Source organism: Canis lupus, chromosome 2 (genome assembly GCF_048164855.1).
Source record: "Canis lupus baileyi chromosome 2, mCanLup2.hap1, whole genome shotgun sequence".
NCBI lineage: Eukaryota > Metazoa > Chordata > Mammalia > Carnivora > Canidae > Canis > Canis lupus.
In genome coordinates this window covers 40494070-40517163 of record NC_132839.1, presented here as the reverse complement: position 1 = coordinate 40517163, position 23094 = coordinate 40494070, and the positions used below count along the sequence as shown (strand labels likewise).

Sequence of the window (23094 nt, the reverse complement as noted above, 5' to 3'; positions counted from 1 at the left end):
TGGCTCAGTGATTGGGATCTTGGAGAATGGTTTTGGAATACCTGTGTTAGCAAATTCCTTAGAGAGGCAGGAGGTACAGGAAAGGATTACTGAACAAGTAAAATGAATTTATGGAGGACCTACTCAGCATGTGTGGAAATGTAGCCATCTGAAGGTAAAGATAATACAGGACTGGAGTTTGTTGTGGCAGGTGATTGAGGTGTCAGGAGAAGATGATTTAGGGCAGCCCGGGTGGCTCAGTGGTTTAGTGCCGCCTTTGGCCCAGGGCCTGATCCTGGAGACCTGGGATTGAGTCCTGCATTGGGCTCCCTGCATGGAGCCTGCTTCTCCCTCTGTCCCCACACCCCGCCCCGTCTTTCATGAATGAATGAATGAATGAATGAATGAATGAATGAATGAATGAATAAATAAATAAATAAATAAATAAATAAATAAATAAATAAATAAAAAAGATCTTAACAAAAGAGAGAGAAGATGATTTAAATATCACAGCATGTTATCTCATGCTTGGGAGCAAGGCATGTTAAACCAGGAAGGAATTGATGGACTGAGAGAATAGAAGAGAATGGAGGAATCGGAAAGAAGATGGGCATAGATAGGAAAGTTTCAGTAGATCAAAATGTCAAAAGTAGAAGACAAGGAGTGTTACCCAAGAAGATCTTACAGATCTCTAATGAGATGGAGAGTATATCAGGTGAGAAGGCAAGGTGCATGCAGTCCAGGGATTAAGAGGCCACTCAATCAGAAGGTAATGCTTACAGATCTTGAACCTATAGAAAGCTGAAAGAAATAAATGAACAGGGAAAATAGAACCACTTATCAGAGTCATTGAGGAGAGAAAGCCAGAAGAAGGATTTTTACCAAGATGAGAAATTACAGATTAGAGAACTACAGAAACCGAAAGCAGTTTGTTCTGGTGAAGTATAACAGAGTTACTAGCCCTAGCTTACTAAGTTGAATGTTAGTGTGCAAGTACAGTAAATTTAGCTGTTAAGAATTTCAGTAGGACAATTGTGGACCTTGATACTGTGATGGATTCTTGAAAATATCCAGGAGTCAAATTGGGCTTGCAAGTTTGCTTGGTAGCAACTACAGTATATTTGATTAGAGTACAGTGCCCCATCCTTTATTCCAGCCACCAGCAATTACTACTTTTTCTTTAAGCTTGTGATTATTACTCTTAGAAAATCTTTCAAATTAAGTAACTAAGGACTTCATTAGGCTCACTATTCCAAACGTGGTTCTTAACCAGATGTCTGTCAAGGGAGCAGAAAACACAACCATTATGGAATGTATTCCCTAGTAATTTGTTATAAATTTTTGTGTATTATGTCTCTCTGATTCATAATTAGTTAATTGATATGAGACCAGAAAATCATAATTTTCCTTCCTCTTAGGAACTGAAAGTATACATATGAAAATCAGTAAGCTTTTTTGTATAATCTTTATTTGTAGACCATTCGGAGAAAGAAGAAAGTTCAGATACCAGTTAGTCGTCCTGATCCTGAACCAGTGTCTGAGAATGAAGATAGTTATGATGAGGAAGTCCATGACCCAAGAAGCAGCCGTGGTGGTCTGGTCAGTAGAAGGAGTGAGAAGAGTTGGGCAAGGGACAGGAGTGCAAGCAGAGAGAGGAGTTTGTCTCCACGGTCTGATAGGCGATCTGTGGCCTCCAGTCAACCTCCCAAACCTACCAAAGTCACATTGGTGAAATCCCGGAAAAATGAAGGTATTTTCTTCCAACTCATTTATCATTTTCACATGAAAATATTAACACTAATTGTGATAAGTAAAATTGCCATCCCTTCCTATCTTTGCTTTGTTGTCTCTTGTTTTATCGTCAATGTTATGTCCTGTTTGCAGGGATCATCTTTCTTCTCTTGAATTATTTGTTATAGCAGATAATCCTTCAAGTAAATTGTCCAGTAGTTGGATTTTGGATTTCTTATTGTGATTAGAGTAACCAAATACAAATTACGCTAACAAATGTCATACCATCACCAAGCTGAAATTTAGTGTTTTTACCTAGCTGTTAGGATCAGTAGTAGCATAGCCATGGGAAGAAATCTTGGGCTTGGGGGTCGAGGTTGGGCAGAATACTTTTTAAATGAAGAGATTAAGGGGAAGGAGCTCCTAATAGGGCATGCATCTCTTTATAAGGCAGGACATTTTTTTTAACTTAAGATTTTATTTATTTATCTGAGAGAGAGAGAGAGCATCAGCAGAGTGGGAAGGGCAGAAGGAGAAGCAGACTCCTTGCTGAGGAGGGAGCCCAATGCAGGGCTTGATCCCAGGACCCTGAGATCATGACCTGAGCGGAAGGCAGTTGTTTAACCACCTGAGCCACCCACGTGCCCTTATAATGTAGGACATCTTTAAAATTTTTGAAACTGAAGCTGCCTCCCCTCACTTAATCATATTTGTAAGTATGGCATCCTCTTGCAGTGGACATGTCTCTCAAATGCAAGAAAGCTTCTATGACTGGTCATTTTGGTACGAAGGTGTTATATTAAGAATATTATGCAGTCTCACTTTGGTCTACTCTACCAGCATCTGAAAGACCTTTTTCTAGTTCTTGTTCCCCACTCTACTCTGTAGTAGACTTCTCAAACTGTCTACCATTGCTATTTCTACTTCATTTTACTACTCATTCTTCAATCCTCTCTGGCCTAGTATCTTTCCACCTTGTTCTCCAAACCGTTCACATTAAATCCAGTAAAAGTTTTTAGTCTCTATTTTACTTGCCTTTTTAGTACCATTTTGCATAGCATTAACCACTTCCTATATTTTGAAATAATGTCTTCTCTTGACTACAAGAGAATGGTAATACTGTGTCCTTCTGGGGTCCCCCATCCCCTTTCTGTATCCTTTGCAAGTTCTTCTCCTCATCCTACTCTTATTAGGTAGATTTCTGTTCCAGAATCTCTTTTTTTTTTTCTTCAACATAACCTCTTTAGGCAGTCTGATTTAACTCATCACTTCAGTTATCTGCTGCTGATGGCAAAACTTGCTTCTCCAGTCTGTGCCTGTGTCTCTTGGGTGCTGGGTAACCACTAGGCATATTAACTGTGGTGTTCCCCGTAGCTCCCTCAAACTCAACACATCTCAGATGAAACTGACATCTTCCTCTTAAAATTTTGTTTCTTACAAAGTCACTCATTAGATATATTCTCATCTACCAGTTTCTCATGCCAGTTATGGATGACGTGTTTATCGCTAATTTCTCTCATACATTTAAGGTGTAAACATGATGGCTTGATATACATATATATATTATAAAATGGTCATAAACAGATTTATCACAGTCATCATTTATATGATACCTTAGTTACCTCACATCCTCTAATAGTTACTTTCGGGGGGGGTCTGGTGAGCAACTATCACCTCTTTTTTTTTAATTTATTTATTCATGAGAGACACAGAGAGAGAGAGAGAGAGAAAGGCAGAGACACAGGCAGAGGGAGAAGCAGGCTCCATGCAGGGAGCCTGATGTGGTACTTGATCCTGGATCCCCAGGATCACGCCCTGGGCCCGAAGGCGGCACCAAACCGCTGAGCCACCCGGACCTAATGAATCTCGAAAACTGGTTTCTGGATCCCTTCCTGTTAGTTCTGGAGCCACCTTCACAGGGTTAGAGGATCCTCTGGACGTTTCTCTGTGTTATTTTTTTGCTTCTTAGTTCTCAGTCCCCGCTGCCCTACTGTTACAGCTTCAGCGAACCTGCCAGGTCTTTATACATATTGATGCATTTGTTTTTAACCATTGTGTCTCTACCCACCCACCCCCAATCTCACATACACATACATACATGTACCCTCATCCTTCTAGTTGAGTAGTGTTTCTACTTCAGTATTTCTTCTTCAGGGAGGCCTCCTCTGACTCCACACTGGACACGGAACCCTGTATTGCCTCGTCTCATGTTTATATTTGCCCCTGCTGTGTGTGTGAGTTGTTGGAGTGCAGGGACTACCTCTCATTTGCTGCTATTTATCCATAGTGCCTGGTGCATAGTTAATACTTACCTAAGGAAACACTTGGAGTAATTGAATATATGAGGATTATTTTGAGGTCATTTCTGTATTGGTCATTTTTCAGCTTTTTGATCTTAAATAAGGAAAGGCTTGTCATCTATTGATGTTTTTTCTGTGATATAACAACCATTTCTTAAAGTACATATACTTGACTGCCTAGATCCCCTAAAAAGTCATTTTTTTACCCTATTTTTCCCGCTTGTGAGCCCTCTTTGTGTATTTGCCTTAAGTTAAGCTGCAACTCTGATACAATTTTTAGAAGCTTGAGTTAGATCTGCTACCCATCCCATATTAAAAACAAAAAACCACGTCTTGGGTTTTTCTTCTTTAATGCAGAAAGGCACAGTTCTTTTCTCTGTCCTGACAGACCCAGGGAGCGAGCAGTGCTTTTCCTCTTGACGTCACGTTGTCATCATTGTTCTAATATACAAATAGGCAAAATTCTATAGTTTTGCAGGTCCCTGGACAGTTTTCTGGACTCTTCCAGTGCCTTCTTCAACTCTAACCATTTCCTCACCCACAGATTCCTTTGCTTTCACATTGACATGCACACTTTTTTTGATGATTAGAGGAAATGGCATTTTTGCAGGGTAACCAAGAATAATTACTTGTTATTGATTGTACTTCAAAAAATGTGGTTATTTTTTATATTCTTAAAACTCCATTTAAGTGTCATAGCATTCTACACTAAAGATATTTAAATATATTATTTCAGAATATGGTCTTCGATTGGCCAGCCATATATTTGTAAAGGAAATTTCACAAGATAGTTTGGCAGCAAGAGATGGCAATATTCAAGAAGGCGATGTTGTATTAAAGGTATAGTCCTATTCTTACATTTTAATGAACTGAAATAGAAAACAAATTCTAGTGTAACTATACAGCTTTCTCATGTTCAAAACAATTTTACCAAAAAATTAAAAATCACTGGGGCACTGGATGGTTTGCCATTTATAATGGACAAAAATGGTTTGTCCATTATTACATGTCAACACTGATGTTTTTCTTTAGGCATGGAGTCATCCTCAGCGAACTAATCACTACAAATGAATAGCATTCCCTGGTAGGAGCTACTTTGTAGGTAGTATGTCTAGTCTTATACAATAAGTGGTTTTGATAACTGCTCTAAGTATTATTGAAATGTTTGTTAGTTTGCTTGTAAGTCCTAGAAAGTGACAGGCTTTTGGAGATAGGCTTGGGGATACTAATTTGGGTTTTCTGACAAAGCAATAATATGGTAAAGATTTTATTATTTCAGTAAAAAAGACTACTTTAATAATACAGGAAGGTGTAAAGGGAATATTTTGGTTCTTAAAGCAAGCTGAGGAGTAATTTAAATATTCCTGTTTCATAACATTAATATTTGTAATTTTGTCATTTATGTTCAACCTAGTTTCTTTTCTGTTGCAGATAAATGGTACTGTGACAGAAAATATGTCACTGACAGATGCAAAGACTTTGATAGAAAGATCTAAAGGCAAGTTAAAAATGGTAGTTCAAAGGGATGAACGGGCTACCCTATTGAATGTCCCTGATCTTTCTGACAGTATCCACTCTGCTAATGCTTCTGAGAGAGATGGTAAGTATAATTTTGTTTGGAAAGTCCCTTTAGTTTCCTATTAAAGTAGTAGGAAGGTTTGATATGTTTGAGTGAAATCACTTTCTACAAACCAGATACCATCAAAATCTAAGAATCTAAGAATTACATATATATATATGTGTGTGTATGTATATATATATACATATATATGTGTATATATATGTGTGTATATATATATATACACATATATATGTGTATATATATGTGTATATATATATATACACATATATATATGTGTATATATATATGTGTATATATATATATACACATATATATATATAGTGGAGGATTTACTTTTAATTACAATTTTTTCTAGTTTTATTGAGAAAAAAATTGACATACATCAGTGTGGAAGTTTAAGGTGCATAGCATGATGGTTCGATTCACATATATTGTGAAATGATTACCATAGTATGTTGGTTAATGTCCATGATCTTCTCCTATAGATAAAAAGAAAAAAGTTCTCCTTGTGATAAGAATTCTTAGGATATAGTCTCTTACAGTACTGTTAACTATAGTCATTGTGTTGTATATTACATCCCTGGTATTTTGTAACTGAAAGTTTGCACCTTCCTCTAATTCTCCTTCCTTTTCCCCTCCCTGGGCCCTTCCTGGTAACCACAAATCTGGTATCTTTTTCTGTGAGTTTGGTGGTTGTGTGGGGTTTTATTTTTTGCGGTTGGTTGTTTTGTTTTGTCTTTCTCTGACTTATTTCAATTAGCATATGCCTTTAAAGTCTATTGAGGTGATGTTGTCACTATTTTTTTTTTTTCTGTAGACAGCTCACCATCATTTATCAGTGGTTGATGAAGTTAATGCTTAAATCAGCAATTTTATATGAAATTATATTTAGTAGCATATATACATTATCATTGGAATACCTTACATTTTACTATAGTCATTTCATGGGAAAATAAATAGCACCCTGTTACTTAACAGATATTTCAGAAATTCAGTCACTGGCATCAGATCATTCTGGTCGATCACATGATAGACCTCCCCGCCACAGCCGGTCACGGTCACCTGACCAACGATCAGAGCCTTCTGATCATTCCAGACACTCTCCACAGCAGCCCAGCAGTGGCAGGTAAATTCTACTCTATTGTTAATATAGTATGTGCTTGATACATAATATTGGTTACAAATAAAACTAGAAGATAGATTTTGTTTTGGTTATCAAGTTTAGGTCAGGGTTTGTGTGTGTGTGTGTTTCTGTTCTGTTGTTTTTTTTTTTTTTTAATCAATTTAGGGATTATCTAAAAACAGGTCAGTGAAACTTCTTAAAGAGCAAAAAAGTAAGTATCTTATATACGCAAGCTACATAGCTTCTTGTCACTACTCTGTAGCACAGAAGTATAACTGTAGACGGTATGAGAACAGGCAGAGAGTGGTATTCCAATGAAACTTTTTATAAAAACAGTTGGCCTTAAGCTGCAGTTTGCTGATTCACTGCATTAGAAGATGCTACCCAGCTTATAGAGTCTGTTGCTTGGGAAAGTTAACTATTCTATCAATACTTTCCTAGACAGTGTTACCTGGACTTTGTTTTCCCTTTTAAAAATACACTTTATGGTATTTATGCCAAAGATTCTGGTATACTAGTAGTATATGATTTACGTGAGTTTATATGATCTTTGGGGTTGCAAATACTTTTGAGAAACTGAAAACTATGACCCTTATCCCTAGGAAAGTACACATGTACATATACATGTATCATTTTACAACAAATTTGTGGACATCCTTAGGGCTCTAGGCCACCAATTGATCTATGATTTTTAACAATAATCCATATGGAGATCTTGAGGAGGCACTTGAAAATTTGAGAACAGTTTAGGATTAGAGATGGTGATTTGGGATTTATTTGCATGGAGGTGTTAGCTCAAGCCATATAAGTTGCTAAATTTGCTAAGAAAGACAAACGTGGAGAGGCCAAGAACTGGACCGTGGGAAATACATTCTGTGAGGAAGCAAGACATAAGCAGAAAAAGGAGGAGTATCTAGCCAGAAGAAAGCTTTTTAAAAGATGTTAAAAGCCAGCTGGTTTTAGATATTTTTGAAGCTGATTCTTTATAAATTTCAAATATTAGATTTATAAATTATATTAACTCTGATCTTTATTTTAAGATTGTAATGATTTTTTAAAAAGGTATATTAATGTTACATGCCATCCTGGTTTATCTTATAACTGATTATTATTTTTAACTGCTGCAAGTTAATATATTAGTTCTTAAAATTTTCCTGACACAGCAGGGATGTTACCTGGAAGAAAAGGACTGCTACCACAACACATACACAGTGGTATAACTAACACCCTTGGGTGATTCATGGGAGCAACTATAATTTTAACACATTTCTCTCACCTACAAATGGTACTGGTATCAAACAATTTGGACATGATATCTTAAAAAAAAAAAAAAAAAAAAAAAGAATCATCCAGATATTGGCCATTAGTTTTTATTGTGAGCAAATTTGAAATTTTAGAAAGTTTTTTTGATGTCCTTTTTTTCTTTCCCTACTTAGATTTCATTTACACTTAGCATCTGTAACTTACAAGTTGTGGGGGTTTTTTGTTTTGTTTTTTAAGAAAAGATTTTTTTATATTACATTTGGGGTGTTTTAATTGGGAACCTCAGGTATTCTCATGGGTAACGCCAGTTATCATGAGATCTTTTAAAAATACAGAATTCTGGACCCTGTTCTTAGGTAGAGGAATACTGGTTTTTTTATTGTTGTTTTTAAATTCCTGGTATCATTCTCTTCCATGCACCACCAGATTTAGGAACTTTTGGTTAGAACATGTAGCATATACTAAAGAAAAAATAATGCTTCGACTACAGAAGACCCAAAGTATTAAGATTATTTCCAAATTTTTGTGCTGAGAGTTTAATTCCTGAGTACTCTGAGACCTGCCCATAGGCAAGATATACAGAGTACCAGTTCTTAAAGGTTTCGTTTCTTCCCCTAAAGTTCATGTTAAAAGTAACTATGGAGTTGTACAGATTATCTTGTTTTTAGAAGTAATTTAGATGTTCTTTGAGCGTAAAATCCTAGTATTAAAAAACACTATGGGTCCTACACAGCATTCCATCATCAATACAACCTACTTAATTCTTCTACATGACGTTCTTTTCTGAGAGAGTAAATGTTACATGGACAGACCTCTTGAGAAAAACATATTAGCCTGTTAATTCATTATAACTAGGTGAGCAATGTATCCTCACTGTTTTCTAGAACAGGAGTTGGCAGACTATACAACGTATGGACCAAATAAGCCTGTTGCCTGATTTTGCAAATAAAGTTTTATTGGAACCCATCCTGTAATGGTGTATTTGAGTGATTGCAACAGAATATATATGGTCACAGAGCCACATCAGGAAAATGTTAGCCAGTTCCTGGTCGAGAATGCTAAAATAATCTGTTTTTAAAATAAAAAACAGGTATGCCTGGGTGGCTCAATAGTCTGCCTTCAGCCCAGGGTGTAATCCCGGAGTCCTGCATCAGGGTCCCTGCATGGAGTCTTGTTTCTCCTCCCTCTGCCTGTGTCTCTGCTTTTCTCTGTGTGTGTGTGTGTGCCTCTGGTGAATAAATAAATATATTTTTAAAAAACCTAAAAAATAATACATGTATAGAGATAATTATTACAGTGATTTTCTTATATCTGATACTCGTTGCCAGGTTTGTATAGTATTTTATTCAGGGTGTTTCAAGCCCACTTTGGGCCAAGACTTGTGCTCTAGGAGCTAGGGATGCTGAGGGAGTCTACAGCTGGTGGCACTGCTTCATGATGATTACCAAGTAGCTTTCACTGAGAAGATTCTTTCACTGATTGCACTGTGATCCCTGCATATCTAGAGAGTATTTGATTTTCAGGCTATGTTCTAAACTTTTGCTTAGTTACAGTTTACTCTCCCTACTACTTAGCATTTAATTTAACATATCTGTTTTATGGCTTCTCCCCCTAGAGTGACAGCATATGTTTACCTTTTTTGTTCTGTCTTATAAACTGTTATATAAAGGTGACTGTGATGCTACTGATTATCATAAGCAGATGTAGAGAAAAAATTCTATTGCAGTGAAAGCTCAGATGGAGCTCAGATGAATTTGGATTATAAAAATTATGCTTTGCATTACTTATACTCAGTTATTCCATAAACTGACAAAGTTTACTTAAGGCCTAAGTTGTTGTCTGAAGTCATTAAGGAATGGATATTAACAAATAGAAAAGGTTTAATTTATATTTAGCATATCTGTTTAATAAAAATGGTTGCTTTTGAAGTACTTAAAAGCAATGTTTTAAGAAGATGGAAACTTTGTAAAATTTTTAAATATTCTCTTAGTCATTGTTTCTCCTGAGAGAGGATGCTTCTATTAAATTCTGAAGTTAGTGTTATCAGTATTGATGTGGTTTATGATATAGCAAATGCATAATAATAAAATTAAATTTTACAAATGAGAAATTTCTAGACTACATCCAACAGTTGAGCCCATTTAAGCTGATATATTTGAGATCAAACCTTTTACCTATATGGTCCACTTTTTACTATCAGTATTTTACTATACAAGATTGAATTTAGCTCATGATCTTGTTCTCTAAGAGTACTAGATAAATCCCAATACCTATGGATATAGGGCGTATTATGTATCCGCTTAAATGGCTTAGAGAAGTCTTGGCTTTTAGATTAAAGAACATTTTTTTAATTTACATGCTTTTCATTTTCTTTTACCTTCCATAATTGTTTTCTTAGGTATTAGAGAAACAAATATTCTTTACTTCTAGTATACGTAGTTTCTGTCAGATACTGCTTGGTTCTTGCTGGAACTTTGCCAATAGGCTAAAAATTTGAGATGTTTATATGTATCAGTTGTACATTTCTTTTTACTATTTTAAAATGTGTGGGGTCCCTGGGTGGCTGAGTGGTTTGACGTCTGCCTTCGGCCCAGGGTATAATCCTGGAGTCCCACAATCGAGTCCTACATCGAGCTCCCTGCATGGGGCCTGCCTCTCCCTCTGCCTGTGTCTCTGCCTCTCTCTCTCTCTCTCTCTCTCTCTCTCTCTTTCTCTCTCTCTGTCTCATAAATAAATAAATAAGTAAGTAAATAAATAAATAAATAAATAAGGAGAAGTGCCTATCTTCTGACGAATTTCAAATTCTGTTTTCTGATTTTGGTTTTAGTTCTTTATCTTAAAAAAAAGTTTTATTACTTCCAATTTAATAGATAGATGCCTTATTCAGAACAAGATTTACATGTGATAATGTTGGTAATTAATTTGGTGTAGGTATATACTGCTACATTTTCTTTTTTCATGCTATGAAGTCCCTCAGGTTGTTTTTGGTTTCTTCTTCATCAGTGAAAGAAAGAGCCAGATAGAAAAATATAATTTTTGAAGTGTCTCAATGGAATCATTAATGGATTAATGAATTCTTCCCCATGGCTCATATGTCTTTTAGTCAGACTAAGGCAGTAAGTGGTGAGTTGATGCAGCACAGTGAAGGTTCAAAGATTTTTTTTTAAAACCAGTAATATTGACAGTATCCTGCTAATTTTTTTTTTTTAAGATTTTATTTATTCATTCATGAGAGATACAGAGAGAGAGAGAGGCAGAGGGAGAAGAAGGCTCCACATAGGGAGCCCGATATGGTACTCGATCCCGGGACTCCAGGATCATGTGCTGGGCTTAAGGCGGCGCTAAACCGCTGAGCCACCCAGGCTGCCCTATCCTGCTAATTCTTACTAAATATTTATTGATGTCATATATGTGTTATACATCACGTCCTGAACAATCTAGGCAAGATTCCTGCTGCCATAGAACTTTGAGGCTTATATCCAGGTGAAGAAAACAGGTAAATTTGAAATATGCAAAAGTAATTTCCTTTAGTGATAAGTACTATAAAGAAAATCAGGGTAGTATGATAGTGAAGGCCAAGGGGACAATATTAGATAACCTGATCAGAGAAGAAGGATTCTCTAGAGTGACTTCTTCAAATGAGTAAGAAAGAGCTCTCTAGGTGAAGATAATTACAGAATAAGATCTAGCATGCACCATTTCTCAACTTGTTGAAATAACACCAAGATAACCTATGTAGCAGCATCACAAGAGCAAAGGAGAGAATGATTAGAGTTCTAAGAAGTATTTTCTTCTGTTTTGGAAAAAATTGTTTCTTTAGGAAAAATGTGGAAGGTTTTTTTTTTTTTTTTTTTTTTTTTTTTAAGTTGTTTATTGGGACACCCGGGTGGCTCAGCGGTTGAGTGTCTGCTTTTGGCTCAGGGTATGACCCTGGAGTCCTGGGATCGAGTCCCATGTCAGGCTCCCTACATGGAGCCTACTTCTTCCTCTGCCGTCTTTGTCTCGCTCTCTGTGTCTCTCATGAATAAATAAATAAAATCTTTGGGGGAAAAAAGTTGTTTATTACTTTAATTGGGATTTTTTTTGTTGTTGTTAGATTCTTTGTCTAACATTTCAAAAGGAGTAGAATATTAATGACCCATCCTGAACTTTTGTTACTTAGATGAGAGCCAACTTGTTTTCAGTCCTTGGTAATTTTAGGTTACCAGGTTAAAATTCTAAGCTGAGGCTTTGTTTTTGATATGCTTTCTAAGGAGCCAGGCTGAGGGAACACTGTAGTTGGTGCACTTCTCTACTAATTAACTTGAAACCCAAGTGTAATAATATGTGTGTTCATCGAGTGCTATCAGTCTTAACTTCTAAGGGAAGACAGTGGATCTAATGGCAGAAAAACAAACTTAAATATTCTACTTTATAGCCACAATTTAAACAGTAAAAGTATGAATTTTATTTAATTCATTAGCTTTTATACAGGTACAATAGATAAAATATATTTAAAAGTGGACTATCCACTTGGTAACATGTTAAGAATAGTAAATGTATGAAAACTCTTATTTCCAGATTTAAATAACATAGAACAGTCTTCTCTTGTCTTTTTGAGAACCTTTTAAAAAATGAGGGGAGTGTTGCAACATTGGTCTCTTGTAAAATCAACCAAACATACCACTCAGTCAAAAGGTTGTTTTACTCTAGGGGTGCCTGGGTGGATCATTCCATTGAGCATCTGACTCTTGGTTTTAGCTTGGATCATGATTTCAGGGTCACAGGATGGATCCCTGAGTCTGGCTCTGTGCTCTGTGGGGAATTGGGTTCTCTCTCTTTCCTCCTCTCTTTCTCCCCTACTCACATATGTGTTCTCTCTCTCTCTCTCTGTCTCTGTCTCTTTCTCTCAAATCTTTAAAAAAAAAAATTGATTTTCCTCCAGGTATTAATCTAAGTACCTGGTAATCATTGCACCACCAATGAAGGCTTAAGTATGCTATCCTCAAATTAAAAAAGGTCTTCCTCAGTGCTTCCCATTATTGAAAATTATGCATTCCTACAAAAATCATAGTTTGAACAAGAGATCTGTTTTCCTTCTAAATCAGATGGACTAGGTTAGTCATCACTATCATAAATAAGCATGTGAGATGAGAAGCTTTGTACAAAATGATAAACTTCATAAAAGTTTGTATCTGTGTTATTATTGCCTGAAAGACATTTGCCAAAATGAGCAGTCTAAGATACTCAAATTTTTTCAAAAGCATACACACACACGTGTGTGTATTTCTAGAAAGTAGGTTACAATGTGTAAAGAATAAGCTTAAACTGTAGGAATTTAGCTTGTAAATTCGCAAAATAAGTACAATTATTCCTTGCCTTCTCAGCATACCACACTTCACTTCTGTGTCCACATACCAGCTTAGAATCTTTGCATGTCTGCCTTTGTCATCCCTAGAATTTTGTTTGTGTCATGCAGATTGTTAATTTTTTTTTATTGCTATTAAGGAGGAACTACAATGTATAAATATCTTTGTTTCCATATAAGATTTAGAAGATTTAGCAGTGGTTGCAACATTCCTTATTTATTTATTTAAGATTTTATTTATTTATTCATGAGAGAGAGGCAAAGACATATGCAGAGGGAAAAGCAGGCTCCCTATGGGTAGCCTGATGCGGGACTCAGTCCCAGGACCCCAGGGTCACGACCTGAGCCAAAGGCAGATGCTCAACCACTGAGCCAGGTGCTCTGGTCGCAACATTCTTAATAGCCAGATTTGAGTGTGCCTTTAGTTTTTCTTTCTCATATTTTCTAGCTCTCCTGGCTGAACTCTCCTGTTGGTGGAGTATGGTTAAGTTAATTTCTAAACATATCTTTATTGTTCATTATGCTGTGATAGCCCAATAGTCTTTAAAGGAATTAGTATCTAGTTTTTGGTTGCATCCTACGTTCTGTAGATCTTGCCTCCCTTTATGCAATAAATGAGTTTCTGAAAAGAAAGTATAAATCTGTTTTTTAGGATAAGACATTTGGTATGTAATTAGGAATTTGAAGTTGGTTTTATAAAAGAATGTTTTACTGGAGTGAATGTTCAGCCTCAAGTTTATTTTCTATATTAAGGATATTTTTAAAATAAGGCATGACCGACCAGTCACTTGAGAAGGTGTTTGGGAGCCAGAAGCATGAGAGAATGCTTCATAAATGGGCAGTCTGGCATGTTTTGTCAGACAAGGTCCAGTCAAGACAGGAAGCTGAGTGAGGAGTGAGCCTAGCACGTTTAATGTAAAGAGATTAAATTTAACAGGATTGGAGTAACAAAGATTTCACTAGTAAGAAGTAAAGGGAACTCTAAAGAATATAAGGAGCAGCCACTCCCCCTGATGCTGAGAGGGGATGCCAAAGGAAGAGGCTCCCCCACCCATCCCTAGCTAGGGCTCAGAGCCAGCCTTGTTGGACTTTTCCAATCCCCATGGCTCACTGAATGGCAGAGAATTCAGCTGTGGTGTGTTGCCAGAAGAAATATTTCCTCTAAAGTGCTTAGTAGGGGATCCCTGGGTGGCTGAGCGGTTTGGCGCCTGCCTTTGGCCCAGGGCGCAATCCTGGAGTCCCGGGATCAAGTCCCGCATCGGGCTCCTGGCATGGAGCCTGCTTGTCCCTCTGCCTGTGTCTCTGTCTCGGTCTCTAAAATAAGTAAGTAAGTAAGTAAGTAAGTTTTAAAAAAATAAAGTGCTTAGTAAAGGAGTTTCCTGGACAAGTGTCTTGTTGGAGACCTTGTACTACAAAACTGTCCTAGGGAGTAACCAGGGAAAACTGCTAACTGCCTGTAGTGTGCTGCAAGGGGCCTGCTGAGGGAGCACACACCAGAACTCAGAGACTCCCTGACCAAGCTGCCTGCCCTCTGCATATAGGCCCAGAAACACTCAGGATTTTAATTACACCTAAAATTTGTCACTTAAAACAATTTGTTACTCCTTACTGATTTGATGAGTGTATGTTTATATTGCTGTTACCCAATTTATACAGTTGATTGGATAAGACTTAAAGAAGGCTGTTTACAATGAGTTCATTTATGTGAATTGTAAAAACTCTGCAGAGACTTTTTACCCCTTCTTTAACAACTGTCTTCAATAGAGTTTTTAACCAGATGAGAGTTTTTAGGTAAATGGATCACTGCCATTAGATTGATATATAAATGAAAAATCCGGAAAATAAACCCTGTCTTCTGCCCTCCAGGAGAAAAACAGATGACCTTAAGAGGATCTTGAGGTCCTTGAGAATGTTGAAATGTCTGTCACCACTACTCAGAGCCAGAGAATGTAGATAAACATGAGTCTTGACTCAGAATAGAAGTGGTTTTTGTATAAAAGTAAGCCTTCGTCTTACAGCAAAAATTACTTTTTGTTTGTTTGTTAAACTTAGATATTATTTCAGAGGCAGTCAAGTAGATCATATACAGAAGAGTTGAGGAGAGTATGTTTTCTTTTCATTGTCATAGCCTTGCCAGTTTTTTTCAATAAGTGCCACTGATTGTAGACTGATTTCCTATGTCCAAATTCAGTTGTTGTCTTGCAATAGACATAATGGTCACATTTGCTCTTAATGGAGTTAACTGTAGATCTATATCGCCCAACATCGTTGCTACCAGCCATTTGTGGCTACCAAGTGTTTGAAATGTGGCCAGTCCAAATTGAGATGTATTTTAAGTGTGAAATAACACATTGAATTTTGATGACTGAGCACACCAAAAAAGATGTAAATTAACCTCATTAATAATTTATAGTTTACCTAATGAAATAATATTTTGAATGTAATAGGTTAAATAAAATGTATTCACTGATTTTTACCTCATTTCATTTAATACATATTCTAGAAAGTTTACAGTTACATAGATGACTTGCTTCATAATCCTTTATAACAGCACTGCTCCCAATTTACATGTATTTTTGAATAATGCCTCCATCTTTTGGTAGATAGCAGAAATGCACTAAAAAGAGCAGTGATACTCCAAATATTAGTTGTATGAAAAATTTCGTAGAATGATATGAGTTCCATTCACCTGAAGTGTTAAGTCATAACAATTAAGAATATTTGGCAATACAATACGAAAATTAACCAATGGTGAAAATACTAGCAGTTTTATGTGATGGAGCAGGAGCCGTATTACACAACAATTGACCCATTGGTTATCATTATGGAGGATGTTTACATTATTGTATTGATTCTAAGTTACAAGATGGTAGTTATCATTAATGTCAGTCATTTTAAATCTAGAACGTTTAAGTTATAAGAAAGAAAATCAATTGCAAATATTTGTCTTAAGATCTTTTTAAAGTTTGTTGCAGAGCAATAGATCTCTAGAACTATTAAAGTTACACATTCTTCAATCTTATTCTCTTTCTTTGAAATGTTCATATTTATAATATATCATTTGCAATTTTTAATGCAAAAAATGTAAGGAGATCTTCTATTTTGTACTGCCTTTTGTACTTGAGGTGCCTAGAACAGTTTGGGGATAAAGCTTAATTGTATTTATTTATTCTTGAGCTAATTGTACCTGAGATTATATTACATAAGCAATGGCTAAACATTTTATGTTTTTATGATTTAAAAATAGTTCATTCTGGTTTGATTCAGAAAAAACTTCGGCTTTTAGTTCTTCCTAAAAGAATATTTTATATACATGCAGCTCATATTAATATTTATATAACTTAAAACAGGAGTACATCCCCATTGAATAGTTAAGTGAATATGAAAATAGAAACTACGAAAAGTACTTATGTTTTATCCTTTCAGGAGAGTAACAGAAGAAACTTTTTCTTGATAAGAGACTTGTATGCATTAATCAAACCAAATTCTTTGTTTAAAGTTAGACTTAATTCCATTTAAAAACAATAGACATTATTTTGCAATGAACATTGTTTTAAAATATTTTAAAACATTTCAATCTTTACTCAGTAAGTAATGTATACGTATTTTTTGTTGTAAAAATTGAAATAGTAGAGATAAATCTATTCCACTTGGGTACAATTTTGTCTACTTCTCCCCTGGGCGGGGGGGGGAACACTGGTGCCTGATTGGTTACACCCATCTAGCTCTTCCTCCATGTATGCATGTGCACGTACGTGTATTTGTAGAGCTATGGAGACACCTCATCCTGTCACACCATATACATCCTGCAGTTTGTGCTTCACATTTTGTTTCAGTTGTTCTTGTGTTCCTACATATAGCTCCCTTTCATTGTAACTTATTTTAATGTTAATTTTTATTTTCAATTATAAAAGCAAGATACGCTTATTAGAACAAGTAAAATAGGTCAACTCCACCTTACCCCATCTCCCACTCCTCTTGAATTAAGCCTTTCTCCATACTTACGCACATTTTTATGTGGCATCACGTATAGAGTTTGTGTGTGTTTTTAGTAACTGTAAAGGTCAGACTCTGCACATTTTTCAGCTAGCTAATTTTACTTAGTACAAGGTGAACATCCTTCTGGCTTGTTCCTTTGATGAGAAACTTTACATATTATGGAAATTCTGTTTCTAAGTCTTTGCCTGTGCAATCAGTGTTGTGTAATTATCTTTGTCCATAAGTTCATATAATGACTCTTGTTATTTCTGAAGTCATTAAAGAGTATATTGGTATTATTTAAAATTTTCGCAGATAATGCCGTATTTTCTAAAAGTAACATTTGAGACTACACTTGTTTCTCAGAATTCTGTGTTTACCAGTCTGATGATTGCAAATTGATAACTCCTTATTTTCAACTGATGGTTTCCTGATTACTAGTGGAGCTGAGCATCTTTTTATGAGATTATTGACCATAGTATTGCTTCCTCAGTGAATTACCAGATTCATTTCTGTTGATCATTTTTCTGTTATGTTGTTCTTCATTTCATCAGTCAGTAGTAGCTCTTTTGGGGAGTGTGCTGCAAATATAAGACTTTATAATATCTTTTCCTATGTAATTAAACATTTTTAAGAGTGAAATATATTCATCTTTATGGCTTCTGGATATTTATCTTATTTGGAGATATCGCCCCCAATGCAAGATTGTACAGATTCTCTCCAGGCATTTTATAGTTTCTGATACTCTTGTTGCTGGCATTTTTTTCCCTTTTCATTTTCTTTTGATTATAGAGGACATTGAGGAAAATCAGTTGATTTTTTTAAAATGCAGTTATAATTTTCTTTATATAATTTTAGTATTCTTTTATGCTCACTAAAATTCTCCCAGTATTTCAAGCATATTATCTTATGATTATACCATCTGAGTCTTCAAAATAATGGTAAATAACTGTAGTATTGGCAAGTATCACTATGTTGTTACTGATATTAGAGTAAATACAGTCAGAACTTCCCTGTTTAATATGGTGTTAGCTCTTGGTTTTGAAAAATAGTCTCCTATATATTTTTGGTTTATTTGTGATTTTTATTAGGAATGGCTGTTGAATTTTTTTTTTCACATGCCTGTTTGATATTTTTTTCTTATATTTGGGTGTAATAATGAATTATGTGAATAGCTTCCTAATGTTAAGCCAGCCATATGCTTGTAAAATAACCCTGCTGTGCTCATTGTATAATAAATTTTTAATACATTACTGTATTCCTTTAGCTAGCATTTTATTTAGAATTTCTTCCTTCATTTATAGTTTAAAATATTTGTTTTCTCTGTTTGTTCTATCATTGTCAAAGTTTTTAGTGTTAAGGTACTGTTAGCCTCAGATTGAATTGCTGATAGAGCATTTGAAAACTTTTTGAAATACATGAGATTTTTGTGATACTATTACTATGTATTACTATGTGTTTGGAATTTTCCATAACAAAAGGTTTGAAAGAAAATGCATTCTTTTTTTTTTTTTTTTTAAGAAAATGCATTCTTGAACATGTATTTATTTCTCTAGGATAAGCCTAGAAATGGATAGGTTTTATTCATGTTTGCCTTTTTTGTTTCAGTAAGTAACTCCCATTTTGCCCTCAAGTAGTTGTGCTTATTTACACTTATTTTACCCTCCCTGTACGAGTGTCTGTTTCTCCATGTCCTTCCCTATGGTTGATGTTATCGTGTTTGAGTTCTCATGAATGATGAGGTAATTTGAAGTTATTTTATTGTGCGTTTTCCTAGTTATTAGGGAGGGTGAACATATTTCCTGTTTATTGTTACTTGTATATTTTTGGTGAATTGAATTGTCTCTTCCTAATACTCATTTTTCTCTTGAGTTGTCTCTTTTAAACTCTTTTATAGTTCCCTATATGCTCTCAATATCAAATTCTTGTATGTGTTGTTAAGCCAACATATAAATTGGTCAATATATAAATATTAAGGTATTAAACTCACTATATATGTTAGGTCAAATTATATGAAATTGCTCATATTCAGCTGTTTGACCTAAAAAACTCCATTTCATTTGGTTTAACCAAAAACAACATAGATTTTTTTAATTGCATGTTTTGTAAATTTTTATGGAATCACTGTTGGCGTATGAGGGATTTTGTGCCTTGAGTCTTACTTTAATAGCCCTCTATTTTTTTTTTTTTTTTAAGATTTTATTTATTTATGCATGAGAGACGCGGAAAGAGAGAAAAAGTCAGAGACACAGGCAGAGGGAGAAGCAGGCTTCATGCAGGGAGCCTGATGTGAGACTCAATCCCAGGTCTCCAGGATCACTCCCTGTGCTGAAGGCGGTACAAAACTGCTGAGCCACCCAGGCTGCCCAATAGTCCTCTATTTTTGATGATACAAATTTTTTAAAAATATATTACGATTTGAACTTAATTCCATCTGAAATTGTTTTTTGTCATTAATATGCATAGAGATCTATCTAATCTTTCTCAATTTGTGAACATTTGTCCTAACATCATTTATTAAATAAATAGCATATTCTTTTTTGACAGTTTTGAACTGCCACTTCCATAATAAATTTTGCTACTGTGGATAGATTAATCCATTTTCTATTTTGATACTTTGATCTGTTTTTCTGTTTCTTTGGCAATACCACTTAAGTTTTAAGTACTTGGTTTTTATAATATTTTGATAGCTGTTAGAGCAAACCCTTGTCATCATTTTTCAAGGTTTGCTTGATTATTCTTAGACTGTTTTCTTACAAATGGTTTTCACATTCATCTCTATGCTCATAATTTTTTAAATTTTAATAATGTGTAGTCTCCGGAGCAGAGAGGAAGAGAGAATTTCTAAACCTGGGGCTGTCTCAACTCCTGTAAAGCATGCAGATGATCATACACATAAAACAGTAGAAGAAGTTGTAGTTGAGAGAAATGAGAAACAAGCACCCAGTCTTCCAGGTAAGCCAAGCAAAATACTATGTTGGGAAAACATTTGCAATCAGATTAAATAAAATAATTGTCAGAATTTACAGACAACTTGAAGATCCTTTAATGATTATGATTTTTTTTTTTGTACTTGGCTTCTAGCATATTCCTTATGGGTATGAGATTGACATGGATGAGTAGCTTTCATGAATTTTTAAAAAAAAATTTTTTCTGGATAGATAATTATTCATAGTTAACAGCTATTCATAGTGAGTAAAATTGTTCTCCAGCACTGCTCATTTAGGAGATATATTAGATTGGCTTAAGAAATTTTAAGTTATTTTTCCTATTGAAAGTGTTTTCATAAACACTGTTATACACCATAGAGATGTATATACCAGACCTAAGAATCTGCAAGTCTCCAAGATCCATTTGCTTGAAAGGCCAGGAGATTTGGATTCTAATGTCTTAGTTCCTTCTATCAAATCTTTTTGCTCTGCTTGTTTAGTGGCAAGAATGTGGATATTTAAAAACAAATTTTATCACAGTGAAGAGGTCTGCTTTGATTGTCTTAGAGAAATGTAGGGATTCTTCCTCCTTCCCTCTGTTCCTCACTATAGGGATATATATTAGAATTTGTAACTTTAAAATACATAACACATGTTCCTTATCAGATTCTCTGAGCTTATATTTTTGCTGATGAATTTTATATATATTTTGTGGACTTTTTATTGTTTGGTTATTTTCCTAGTTGTTTACATTATTATTCCAGTTTTTAATAAAGTGATTCCTGTACAGTTTTTAAATTTTTCTTTCTCATAGAACCAAAGCCTGTGTATGCTCAAGTTGGACAACCAGATGTGGATTTACCTGTCAGTCCATCTGATGGCGTCCTACCTAATTCAACTCATGAAGATGGGATTCTCCGGTAATGTGATTTTAGACTTGTGTTGTCTTCTTTGTCCATATTGTATATTGTATATCCTTTTTAAAAGCATATACCGCTTAATGCTACGATTAAGGTTTTATTTCACATTATTTATGTGATAGAGATTAGAGAACAAAAAAAGAAACTTTTTGGATGTTGACTTTCTTACCACAGTCACCTACCTAGTTTTCAGATCGGGAATTACAAAAATTAAAAGTTGTTTTCTGCTTGCTTAGATATCAGAATTTTCACGAGTTTTCTAATGCCCTGGCATTTGAAAAAACAGGAAACACCAGTGTTTCTCCATTTTCACACTATTGACATTTTGGGTCAGGTGCTTGTTGATTGTGGTGGACTGCCCTTCACATTGTGGATTGTTGAGCCACATCCCTGACCACTAGCTGCTAGTAACACCTCCCAGTTACGACAACCAAAAATGTCTCTAGACCCTGCCAAATGTTCTTGGGGACAAAATCATCCTTGTTTGAGAACCTGTTGTAGGTTAATTAGCAACTCAAAAGTAAGTTTTTTATATTCCACACCTTTTATTGCTCTGTTCTATACATGATGAGATTGAGATGTAAATTTTTAAACCAGATTTCAAACCATCATGATAATCAATTTAGTCTTTGTTGCCTCTGTGGTGAAAGGAACAGGATGTGAGTAATTGAAAAATAACCAAACTCAAGTGAGTTTGATCTAGACCCCTGCTCTTACCTGTTTTCTTTGCTAAAGAAAATTGGGTTGTTACTGCAAGACCTAGCTAGATAGAAAGAACTCCTGAAATAGAAGGGTAGGACACAGTATTAAAATTGTATATTGTTAATATCAGATAACTGATAATTCAACATTTTAATAAATTATGAAGGAATTAGTTTCCTTCTTTTTCTTTCTTCAGAATTGCTTGAAAGCTTTTATAACTCTTTAAGGTTTAAGAAAACTGTAATGATTAATTCCGGAGACCTGTTTCCCAAGAGAGCCCTGAGGAACAGATACCAAAGAGGATTGAGGTTGTGGGTAGGATTGTACCTGAGCCAAGAAACCTTCAGTTACTCATTCAAATCCACTGGCTGGATTTGGGGCAGAAGTGGTTAATGGGTTTACTTTTAGTTATTGCAAGTAGTTGATGTAACACAGAGTAGAAAATGTCAGTCATCCTTGGATACATGATACTGTGATTGAACCTAAAGCTGTCTTTCAAAAAGACAGAGTTTACTAAGGGATATAGACTACAATCAACGATTTTTACTTTTTGAGATACACTAGATCAGCCCATGTTATGAAAGAACTATCAGGAACCTGGAGTCTCAAGGACTTTGAGGAAGTATTTCAAAAAGCTCTCCGTACTAACTGGTTTGAGAGAGGAGTCTGTGAGCAGGCTCTGGACTTACCTAGAAAAGTAGGACACTGCCACAGCTAAGCAATTCACATATTCCATGATAACACTGGCCCATACTTTCATGGAAGGACCAAGGGTGCCACCAACCCTGGCAGTGAGTGACCTCATTTAACCTCCAGGCTCTTATGCTTACATCTAGTAAATGTTCGCTCCAGGGACGGAAATGGGACAAGTGTGAATACCTTATAAGATCTAAAAACTTAAGGTGGTCTTTAGTTGATTTAAAAGAATTAGACTCCCCCCTTTCCTCAACTCATTTATTCATTTGATTTGTGTTTTATGCTTTCTTTTGTCTTCTAATCATTTTTCATTGTTACTTAGTGAATTAAGAGGAAGGGGACTTTTTCTGCACTGCATGTCAGAATAGGTAATAGAATTGTGTGTCTTCTAGACTAGAAAAATGGGAGAGTTCTAGAAATCTAGATGGGTAATTTGTAATCATGTAGGTAATTTGTAATTAATTACCATAAAGGGTAGTTTGTAATTATGATCCGTTTCTGCCTACCCATTCTTCCAAGATGCCCTTTAGTTTTTATGTCAAG

The 23094-nt window shown here is 35.4% G+C and overlaps 1 protein-coding gene across 27 annotated transcripts in view; it reads left to right on the top strand.

The window, feature by feature from the left end:
* Window positions 1–23094, top strand: part of TJP1 (tight junction protein 1) — a 249479-nt gene that overhangs the window by 189342 nt on the left and 37043 nt on the right. For all 27 annotated transcript variants that reach the window (XM_072796363.1, XM_072796348.1, XM_072796340.1 and 24 more), the window contains 6 exons: window positions 1456–1729; window positions 4747–4850; window positions 5442–5610; window positions 6571–6718; window positions 20119–20258; window positions 21048–21153. In XM_072796363.1, the coding sequence (XP_072652464.1) occupies window positions 1456–1729; window positions 4747–4850; window positions 5442–5610; window positions 6571–6718; window positions 20119–20258; window positions 21048–21153 (941 nt within the window). The remainder of the gene's footprint in view (window positions 1–1455; window positions 1730–4746; window positions 4851–5441; window positions 5611–6570; window positions 6719–20118; window positions 20259–21047; window positions 21154–23094) is intronic.